At 48.4% G+C, this 11,035-nt stretch overlaps 1 protein-coding gene across 1 annotated transcript; it reads left to right on the top strand.

The window, feature by feature from the left end:
• The first annotated feature begins 7,095 nt into the window (after window positions 1-7,095).
• LOC113915220 (serum amyloid A-1 protein) lies at window positions 7,096-10,766 on the top strand. The gene is made up of 4 exons (XM_027581040.2): window positions 7,096-7,159; window positions 7,605-7,696; window positions 9,936-10,074; window positions 10,455-10,766. The coding sequence occupies exons 2-4, from the start codon at window positions 7,609-7,611 to the stop codon at window positions 10,615-10,617; spliced, it is 390 nt and encodes a 129-aa protein (XP_027436841.2). The 5' UTR covers window positions 7,096-7,159; window positions 7,605-7,608; the 3' UTR covers window positions 10,618-10,766.
• Window positions 10,767-11,035: the final 269 nt, after the last annotated feature.

Below are 11,035 nucleotides of genomic sequence, written 5' to 3'. Positions count from 1 at the left end.
TTACATGGGGAGGGGATTTGGGGGGAGAAGAGTTTCTGGCTTTTTCTGCCTTACTAGGTGAGGGTCTTTGGCCTTCTTTGTCTTGGGCCAGGCTGGTTTGATCCGGCTTCTTGCAGTTGTGTTTTTGGAGCTCTGCCAGGATGGGTGTCTAACTTTCCCCTGATAGCCATAAATCCCCCTGTGCTGACCTCCAGGCATCCTGTTAAAACCTAACTAACTGCTTACTCTAACCAGGGTAAAGAATGTAGAGATGGCAGTGGGGAGCAAAGAGGATGTAGAGCCCTCTGTCCCATTCTATTGTTCAGGAATTGCAGGAGGTCTACCCCATGGGAAAAGATAACAATAAAGTGGAACCGACTTGGGAGAGGCAAGTGTCAGGTTCTTGTAACAGGGGAAGGAAATAGGCAGCTAAAGTGGAATGCTCCCCACAGAGCCTTCTTGCCCGGGGCTCATGGGAAAGCAGCACTGAATGGGCAGATAGAGTACAGAGAGGGTTGAGACTGACCCATATAGAAATTATTTTACGTCAAGCAAAAGGGGGGACATAAGAACAAGGGTAAAGCAAGCAGTGGTTTAGCATATGGGTTAGGACAGCAGGCTGGGGTTATTTATTGCTTTGGGGCTGAGTGTGAGATGCTGGACTGTTGCTTTGGAGCGAGTAGAACTACCCCTCAAAGCCCAAATGGACTGGAAAGAGAAACAATGGGGATGCTTTTCTGATCTCCTTCCAAAGATGCTGAAGTCTACTATTGACCTGAGTTCTAGAGAGAATGGAGGGACAAAGGAGAAGGGTAGGGGAAAGGGTGGTTAGTGAGGATAGACAAGGTATACTCCTGTTTAATATGAAAAATGTGTAAATAAGAAATTAGGTTTTTGGGTTGCCTGCCTGGCTCCGTCAGTAGAGCCTATGATTCTTGATCTCAGGGTTGTAAGTTTGAGCCCCACATGACTGTAGAGATAGCTTAAAAATAAAAAAATCTTGGGGCACCTAAGTGGCTTAGTCAGTCTAGCATCTGGCTCTTGCTTTTGGCTCAGATCATGATCTCAGGGTCATGAAATCAAGCCCCGTGTTGGGGTCCATGCTCAGCCAGGAGTCTGCATGAGATTCTTTCCCTTCTCTCTCCCCCTCCCCCTCTACTCGTCCCCCCTCTTGTACTCCCTCCCTCCCTCTCTCTCTCTCAAATAAAGAAATAAAGAAAATCTTTTAAAAACATAAGAATCTTAAAAAGAAATTAGCTTTTCAAGCTGACACATAGCATTCAAACTTGGAGGCAATAAGCCTAATAGGCCAGGTCTTTCTGCTTTTTGAGATCTGCGATTAACAAAAAGAGGATCCAAGTTTTCTCCCTGGGCCAGGGGTGCTTTGTTTATCTACGAGTTCATCCTCTATAGAGTCACAGCCAATTGATTATTTTAAACACATACACCACATCTCCTAGGAATGACTCTCTTTTGCTCAGTAAGAAACAATCTACATCCAAACCCCTTTCTGATGGAGAAGCTGTAGAGACTATAAATGGATCACTCACAGACCAGAACCACACATTGCCTTGACCAGTGATCTTTCTACTCTAGCTCCTTGCCTCCATAACTTAGCAGGTGTTGTTTTCTGGGAAACTGTACACCCCTTAAAAATATGAGAAGTGGTCTATGGTCATTCCAGGTTGGATGATTTGGTTTGGGAGAATGCCATCGGGCACAGCAATATCAGCTTCTGGTAGTAGAAATCTGGACTTTGCCCCATTCCATTATTCCAAGCTTAACTTTAACAGAATGTCCCCCGTTAGGAAATGCCGGAGTACCTTTCCAAGTATAGATTGTGACACTGAGTTCCCATCACAGATCCCAAAATCCAGCCACCCGGACTTGAAGTCAAGAGCCAAGCCCCAGATTCAGACAGACCTAGAATGGTTTCTACCATATACTCATACTGGGGAAGAGCACTGGATGACCTGGAGAAGCATAGATAACGTCTTAAGGGAAAAAGAGTGCCATAGCATATGATCCCATTTTTAAATGTTCAAAGACATTTTCCCACAGTGAAACACAGCCCGAGAGGTTGCACATCAAACAGTAATCCATGTTCCTCGGTAGTGGGTCTTGTTTGTGTTATTCTGGGTTTTCAAAATTCCCTACAATGACACATTCATTTATTCATTTATCAAGTATTCATCGAGTGCCTTCTACGCAACCATCACTAGAGTAGCTGTTGGGCACACATGGCGGGGTATGGGCAGGGGCGAGAAATAACCAGATCCAGGCTATGCCTTCGTGAAAATGAGTCATGTGACTGGGGAGAAAAATGATTATATATACATAGAGAGAAGGCTCATACTTGTCTGATGGTAAAATCAATCAGATTCCAAAAAATAAATGGGAAAGATTATGTGTGCAGAGAGTATAATGAAAGAAAAGAGAAGACAAGGTGTCACCTTCAGATTTTTGTCTCGCCCAGAGAACAATAGTCCCTAGGTGCTGACACCATTACACATTCCCATCATGGCTTCCTTAACATTGATAGATTCATAAGTGGCTCAGCTGTCAAAAGATCTCCTGCGCCTCTACTAGTTATTCACCAGGCTACCGATCACAGCAATCGGGAAGACAAGAGAAATGACTTCTCCTCCGTTGCTTCTACCTAACAAGCTGATCATCTGGAAGGTAAAAGGACTAATCATTTAATTAAGGACGTGGACTCTTAATTCTGTTTGATGTGCATCCCTTCTTACAAAGCCCCACCTCCTCCTGAAGAGAGAACCCTTGCCTCATAACTTGGAGTTTTCAGTTTGCATTGTCTAGGCGCCAGGAAACCCTGATTCAAACTTGTCTGTACGTAGGTCAGGGTCTCTTCCCCTGAAGGCTGTTGGCTGGGGCGTATTGATCCTCAGAAGCCTCCTGGCCTCTGCCTGGTGGAATGGCTAAAGGCACACAGTTGGATGTGGGGGATTCAGGCACCAGCCCACCATCAGCAACAGAGAGTCAGAGTCTGGAACTGGTGCGGTCAACATACAAAAGGCACTGCATTGTGTTTTAAAATATTTTACTTCTTGTCCTTTTAAACACTTGCAAAAGGGAGTAGTGAATTAGACACCACTCAAAACCCAAAATCTCTTATGGAATTATATAGTGTTGGTGAAACTAAGAACGCATTTGGGGAGGGGAAGATTTTTAAGCCTTAGTAATTTTTTGTAAGTTCTGTTTAAATCTCAAGTGATGACCTTTCCTTCTTTGTTTTGTTTCTTAAATTCCACATGTAGTATGGAATCGTATAGTGAAATCATATAGTATTTGTCTTTTTGTGCCTTATGGGGATTAAAGAGTACACTTGTGATGAGCACCGGCTGGTGTCTGGAAGTGCTGAGTCACTGTATTGTACACCTGAAGCTAATATTACACTGCATGTTAACTGTGCTGGAATTAAAGCTAAAACCTAACATGAAAATAAATAAATAAATTTCAAGTGTTAGTAGTAAGCACACCTGATGAATCGTCATTCAACCTTTTCTACCAGTTAGGCTATTCAAATACCTAGGTCATTAAGCGTGCATTTCAATCTTAGAGAAAAAGTTTTCATTCTAGAGGGACAAGAAAATGTCATGTCAAAAGGAGGCTCCTTTTTCTTTTACATGCATTGGCAGGAACATCCATCGTGGAAAATTTACCGCTTCTGATTGTGCAAAGTCAATTTTTCAGATTTACCGGAGAGTCTGTCTCAATCTGCTTAGTTAACCAAATAAGGAATGCTTGTTTAGATCTGTGTGTCCTAAACATTCTGAAACTCCCTGGCTTCTCTTGCCTTCAGAGAGACATGATTAATACCATAGGGGTTCAATAAACAAAAAGAACTCTCAGGCCCAAGTGATTTGCCTTCCAATTTTCCTTTAATTAAAGCTGATTCTCTGCCTAAATGGAGACTCACATTCCTCTTGACATTTTATCTCTTTCCATAATCCCAATAGTGTATCTTCTGGTCAGACCTGCTGGATGGGCATACTGTCCAGAGCAGGGGCCCTCGCTGTTCTGATTCAGGAGCTCTGGGCTCACCGCATTTATGCCCAGGGTTGGGGAACTCACAGCAAGGGGACCCGACCCCACCAGATCTTAGAAGGGAAGCTAGGGCAAGTGCCACTCAAAAACACTAGGCATAATGATGACTTGAGCCCCTGCTTGGCATACCTGCCCTTCATGGCATACAGACATGTTCGCCTCTGGGCCTGGCACACTTGAGAAAGGCCTGGGATCACTGGCATTTGGACCTGTGAAGAAGTCAGCCTATGGCTTCCTATGGCTCAGCTGGCTCTAGCATGACCCAAATCCGTTCCCCAACCTCCGCCAGAACTGCCCATTGTGTCAACGCAGTGGGAAAATGTTTCCAATCCTCTGGGATCCCTCAACACGTGGGGAGTCATCAGGCCAGGAAATACCTCTGTGTTTCCTCAGACCTTCACCCCAAACCCGTCCCATCTCCGATGAGACGTGAAAACTCCAAATCCTGGCTTTCTTTCATGCATCAGGGTCAACACCTTGCCCTGCCTCTCAACTAGAACTCCTGCCTGGCTCCCTCAAGAGGCTTCCCCTCCCACGGATGATATGTGGGGGGCCTTTGCTTTTGTCATTTTATTTCTATTTTCAATAGTTTGCGATCTCTTTTCTGCATGCAATACTTGTAACAATATTTCTGTTTTAAAAATATAGGTTTTATTATTATTCAGGTATGGCAAGATCAACCGATCAGGAGATGACTATCATTAACAAGATAGTTTTTTACTCACAGAACCCAAAAGAAGGCGGCACCCCATGCCACGGGATGGGGATGGCAGCACCCAGTGATGCACCCAGGGAAGGTCAGAAGCCAGAGGGAGTGAGGTGCTAAAATGTGGACGAGAGCCTTTTTTGTGGTTTCCGAGGGAAAGAACAGTGAAGCAGGGTGAGCAGGCTTAGGGTTTCCTTATTTTTCTATTTTATTAAATGACGTGTATACATTCGGTAAAATGCCTCTGTAAAACTCAACTCCATTTCGGGAATTTGTGGGGACGGTCTTCATCATTTCCATTTATTTGTGTATATTGTTCTATGTAATTTCTCTGTTTCTTCTCATACCCACTTTGGAATTTATATTTTCCCAGAAATATGTTTAATTTATATAGGTTACCAAATGTCTTATCATATAATCTTTTCTTTCTGAGTCATGAATTTTTCTACTACTTCTACCTTTCTGTCCATTTTTTTCTCTTCTTGGGGATTTATATTAATAATTCTATTGCTGGTCTACATCTACTTAAAATTCCTAATAATCTTGGGGTGCCTGGGAGGCTCAGTCATTAAGTGTCTGACTTCGGCTCAGGTCATGATCCCAGGGTCCTGGGATCGAGTCCCACATCAGGTTCCCTGCTCTGCGGGGAGCCTGCCTCTCCCTCTCCCACTCCCCCTGCTTGCGTTCCCTCCCTCACTGTGTTTCTCTCTGTCAAATAAACAAATAAAATCTTTACAAAGAAAAAATTCCCAATTATCTCCATCTCTTTTTCTGTTGCTTCTTGGGAAATTTCCTGGAGCTGTTCTTCCAGCCAACTACTTTACTATTTGGTTGCATTTATCATTTATGTATCCCTTTATTAAAGTGTTTATATTAAATATTACTTTTATAGCCTTTCCAATTGATTCTTCTTCAAAATTGATAGTTCCTACTTCACATTATCTTTTACCCCTTCTGATGATATTTATTAAGAGTATTATGAGTTTCTTTGTAATTCTCCAACCCATCACTTCTGGGAGATCTAGTATTATATGTTCAGTTGGTTGTCTTTCTTTTATAAAAGCAACTGTGCTGCTTGAATATCTGGTAACTTTTCCCTGTGAGCTCATTCTCCCTGGGGCAAGTCAGCTATCCCGCCTAGAAAGTATGTGAGCGTGTGTGTAGCGTAAATTCAAACATGTATGACACCCAGTGGGTTTAATATGGTGGGAGGTGGTGTCTGGGGAGAGGGGAGGGTGGTGAGTGGCCTCCAGGGCAGCACGTCGAACACCACCGGGCAGGATGGAGCCACTCATTTGCTGCTTGTCGACCATTACCCCCCTTTACCTCCTCCTTCCTGGCCCTGCACTTTCTGAGCATTCTCTGCTGGGTGTACATGCCGAGCCCTAAAGGTGGGAGGATGGACTAGAGAGGACGAAATCAGCAGGAGCTGACATGTCCTGCAGCCCCTGTTTCTAACCTAGCCTCATCCGGGCTGGGAACTGACCCCTCTCTCACCGCGTCGTTCCCACACCAGCCCCCGCAGAGCTGGGCTGACACTCCTGGTACTACTGTCTCATAATGACCGGGAGCAGATAGTGACCTTTCAGGGTTAGAAGATACAAAGAGATGTGCCCCCATCTTCTCCCTGACTGGAAGCCCAGCACGTCCCCAACTGGGCTGCAAATTCATCGAACAGTACTCTCACTCCGATAAGAGGTAACTCGAAGTTTGGGTGAAGCAAGGCGAAATCCCTCCAACTAGTACTCGCAACCCAGGAACCAGCTTAGATATTAATACACGCGCTCAGGGGCTGAGCCAGCTGAGCAGGGCTTTCCTGTGCCTCAGAACTGAAAGCTTAGCAGGTGCACACAGACTGGGGGAAGGACCTTTCAGGGCACCCAAGGGACTTGGTGGGGCTGCCCTGTCCATTTTGAAGCTCAAGAGCTTTAGGCAAGAACTCAAAGGGTGTCATTTCTGGCACATCTGCTATCTGGCCCGGCAGGGACCATCCTAAGGAACTGACCAGTTAAAGCAAGGTCCTGGCTAGAGGAGACCTCCTCTAACCACAAACCTTCCAGGGACCGGCAGGCCACCCGCCTGGTGCTCCACACCTTTCCTCTCCACAGCCCCTCCAACTCCAACAGCGGGGCCCTCCTCCTGAGTCCCGGCTGCCAGCAGAACCAGCTCACATTTTTTCCTCAGGGTTGCACAACCGGGAATTGACCTGTGGATGAAGAAAACCCTGGGCGTCCAGTAAGTTCTCCTTTGCAGGTCTCTAGGGGCCATGACCTGGGGAGACTGTTCCAGGCACCAAGTCTGGCTTTTCTTCTCTTCCCGTGTGCCCAGCAGGGAGGGCTCAGTATAAATAGCAGCTACCTCTCCCCAGCAGGCAGGGACCAGCAGCTCTGCTCCACTGGAACTCAGGTGAGGGGCTACTCCAGGGAGGGACTGGTTGAAAAAACCACCAGATTCTCTTCTCTTTCCCAACAGGTTTCAAAATAATTATTCTCTTTGTATTTGTCCTGTATGAGGTCTGCGCTTGCAGAGTGGCACATGGGAGACTGGCTGATTATAAGCTTTTTGGTTGAGGGCAGGCTGCTCTAGGCTGGGACAGGTTGGTCCCAGCTGCCCTGTTTCTCCATCAGTGCTACATTGGGGACCTCTTAGCCAGCCCTGGGGGGCAGGGCTGATGGGTTCAGCCAAGGACTGTGGCTCCGAGTGAGGACCTACTGAAATGTTTCTATCCTACATGGACCTGAAGAGTCTACTGAGAACAAGTGGAATGAGCACCATGCTCTCTGTGACCTGCCAAACCCAAAGGGGGGGTGAGGGTTCTGTCCTTGCCCCCTGACCCTCTCCTTCATTTCAGCACCATGAAGCTATTCACGGGCCTCATTTTCTGCTCCTTGGCCCTGGGTGTCAGCAGCCAATGGTACGCTTTCTTCGGTGAGGCTGCTCAAGGTAAGGTCGCTGGACGGGGGTGGCATCCACGGCCCACTAGGATTTGCCCTGAGCACTTTCAAGGGTTGTAGCTGCTCTGTGAGCTGTGTTGCCCCATGTGGTAGAATGTGCCCAGGGTGTGGGGAGCTCTTCATCAACCCAGTCGGAAATCACAGGATTTGTGTCCATCCGTTACCAGAGAAAGAGCAATCATCATTCCCAGCTGAAGGGTCAGTTTGAATTGAAGAGGCAGAATAAGTATTGAAATGGCATAAAATTTCCTGCAGACAAAAGGCACAGTGTATGATTAAAGCTGTCCACCTTTTCTTCTCCTTTCCCTCTCTCCCTTCATCCAGCCCTTCCTTCTTTTCTTCCTCCCTTCCCCCTTGCCTCCCTTCCATCCTTCCTGCCATTTCCTGATGGGATAATTTACAGACACCTTCAGCTTAGCTCTCACTGATGCTTCCTTTTGACAGTGACGCTGTCCCTGGGAGGTCTGTTTCCTACCCTTCCCTAGCCCTTAACCAGACCAAAAAATGGCGGGGGCACGAATAACATCTCTCGAGCCTGCACTGGAATTCAGCACCTTCATGCAATGTAGAGTGACAAGCTATGCTGGTTTGCCCGGGTCTGGGGAGGGTTCCATGACACTGTCCGTGCTAACTGGGGGGCTTCGAGGCAAACAGGGACAGTACTGGTCAGGCTGGGACAGTTGCTCGCATACGATGGCTTCAAAACCCCTAGGTGAGGCAGGCATCTTCTCCACAAGAAGGGGAGCTTGCTAGAGCAGCTGAGTCCATTGTCAGGGACTAACCTCCAGGCAGCAGGTCACAGAGCAGAGGGTGGAACCCAGCTGTGCCTGAGTTCAGAGCTCTTGCCAGGTAGATGTATCTGAGTACCACTCCCGAAAGCTGGGTGGCTCTCAACCTCCACTATGTGTCGGACGCACCAGGACAGCATTACAAACCCCGGATGCCTGAGATCCATCCCCGCCCCCGCCCCGAGAGGCTCAGGGAACTGACCTGGGGTGTGACCTGGCCTCCAAAACTTGCAGAGCACCCCGGTAATTAGAAAGTGCAGCAAAATGGTGAGCGTTGTGAATTGTGCAAGACTGTTGAATCACAGATCTGTACCTCTGAAACAAATAATGCAATATATGTTAAGAAAAAAAAAAGGAGATAGCAGAAGGGGAAAAATGAAGGAGGGGAAATCGGAGGGGGATACGAACCATGAGAGATGATGGACTCTGAGAAACAAACTGAGGGTTCTAGAGGGGAGGGTGTGGGGGTTAGCCTGGTGATGGGTATTAAATAGGGCACGTTCTACGTGGAGTACTGGGTGTTACACACAAACAATGAATCATGGAACACTACATCAAAAACTAACCATGTAATGTATGGTGATTAACATAACATTAAAACAATTTAAAGAGGAAAAAAAAAAGAAAGTGGAGCTAAGGATGGTTCATGGCCCAGGGCTCTAGCGCCGGCCCCCTCGAGCCACCCCCATCATTGGTATGGTCCATTTAGAAAGTTGTCAGGATGCCATTTATGCCCCTAACACTCAGAGGGACTCGGGTCATAGTCACGTGCCTTCCCGCTGCAAGAATAGATTTCCTAGCACTCTGGGCAGAAGCACTGTACTCCTGAGCCTTTCTCAGGATCTGCCTTCCTGTCACCTGCTAACTTACCCAAGTCCCCTGGATCTTATCATCTTTGGCTTCGTTCTCCAGCAGTGCTCCCCGTCCAAGAGCAATTTTGTGCCTGGGGACATTCGGCAATGTCTGCAAACAGTTCTGGTTGTGACCCTTGGAGAATACGTTGCCCACATCTAGTGGGCAGAGGTCGGGGTGCTGCTACGCTTCCTGCAGTCTCAGGACAGGCCTGAGCAACAAAGAATTATCTGGCCCCAAACCTGAGTGGTGCTGAAGTTGAGAAATCCTGTTCTATAATTCTTCCTTCCTCTCCTTGAACAGCTCACATAGAGCCCTAAGGGGATGGAGCCCAGAGATAGTACAGGGTCAGAGACACAGGTGCAACACAGCTGTGCCCCACCCGCAGCCCCTCGCTGGCGACACCTGGGGAACCAACCAGCAGGAAGACTTGTTCTTCTCAGCCTATGGTGCCCAAGGGTGCTGGCAGCACGGGCAGAAATTTTGAGTCAGTGGTAGATTTGCTGTTCCTTGATTCTTCGGAACTACGGTGTGTCAAGGGCTTTCTGTCCACCTGACATCTCTGTTGCCTGATCCTTTTCTCTGCAGGGGCTTGGGACATGATGAGAGCCTACTCTGACATGATAGAAGCCAATTACAAAAATTCCGACAAATACTTCCATGCCCGGGGCAACTATGATGCTGCACAAAGGGGCCCTGGGGGCGTCTGGGCTGCTGAAAAGATCAGGTAACATGGGCCCTGGGGATGCAGGGATGGGTGAGCTGAGCTGGGCACCATTATTAGCCAAGAGGGGACAAGCCCTAGAGAAGTTTCCTTAGAGACTGTGGCTCCTCCTCCTGCCCCGCCTCCCCTCTGTGCCCAGTGTGGGGTCTGAGTGGCTGACAGAGCCAGAGCAAGGCCCTTGGCAATGGGTGACTCCCGCCCTCCTGCAGGGAAAGCGGACCAGCCTGGGCTAAGCTGGGCTGTGCCTGGAGCACGGTCAGTATTTCAGCCCCTCAGGTCTTGGCTCCTCTCGCCATCCCTTGGGACGAAGAGAGATTGGTGGGGTGGGGGGATGTTGCTGCTCAGCCCCTACTTAATCTCTTACCTGCCTTCCTCCATCCCAGCGATGCTAGAGAGAATTTGCAGAGAGTCACAGACCTTTTTAAGTATGGAGACAGCGGCCACGGAGCGGAGGACTCGAAGGCTGACCAGGCTGCCAATGAATGGGGCCGCAGTGGCGGAGACCCCAACCACTTCCGACCCCCTGGCCTGCCCGACAAGTACTGAGCTTCCTCCTTGTTCTGCCCTCAGGAGACGGGCTGTGAGTCCCTTGAGGGCAGGGTCACCCCGTCACTGAGTACTCTGTCCCCGGAGGCTGGTGGAGGGCACCTAAAATGTCTAATAAATGCTTGAGGAGATTGTCGAAAAGTCTGTCACTCACTCTTGGGTGTGAGGACTGCTCGTTTGTCCCCCAGGGGAGATGGATGGACACCCCCGTGTGGGTGGAGCCCGGGCCCCTGGGTTTGGTGTAGGGGGACCATCTCAGCATGACAGAGGTCAGACGCCCAGCACCCACCCCTCTCCGATCAGACCCGCTCCCTCGTCCAGGCCCCTCTGGTTGCTCTGGTGCTATTTCCAAGCCCTTCCATGGGGTAACAGGGGTTTCCCCTCACTGCCGTCCGTGGGGTCCTGTTACCTTCTCTGT

The sequence above is a fragment of the Zalophus californianus genome, chromosome 11 (genome assembly GCF_009762305.2).
Source record: "Zalophus californianus isolate mZalCal1 chromosome 11, mZalCal1.pri.v2, whole genome shotgun sequence".
Lineage (NCBI taxonomy): Eukaryota > Metazoa > Chordata > Mammalia > Carnivora > Otariidae > Zalophus > Zalophus californianus.
The sequence above is the reverse complement of the archived record's forward strand: the minus strand, read 5'-3'. Positions and strand labels throughout refer to the sequence as shown.

Bases quoted from the DNA above. Each gene is read 5' to 3' on its own strand.
- LOC113915220 (XM_027581040.2), top strand. From the start codon at position 7,609: ATGAAGCTATTCACGGGCCTCATTTTCTGCTCCTTGGCCCTGGGTGTC. The intron at 7,697-9,935 runs GTAAGGTCGCTG...TTTTCTCTGCAG, and splicing joins CTTCGGTGAGGCTGCTCAAG to GGGCTTGGGACATGATGAGA. The intron at 10,075-10,454 runs GTAACATGGGCC...CCTCCATCCCAG, and splicing joins TGGGCTGCTGAAAAGATCAG to CGATGCTAGAGAGAATTTGC.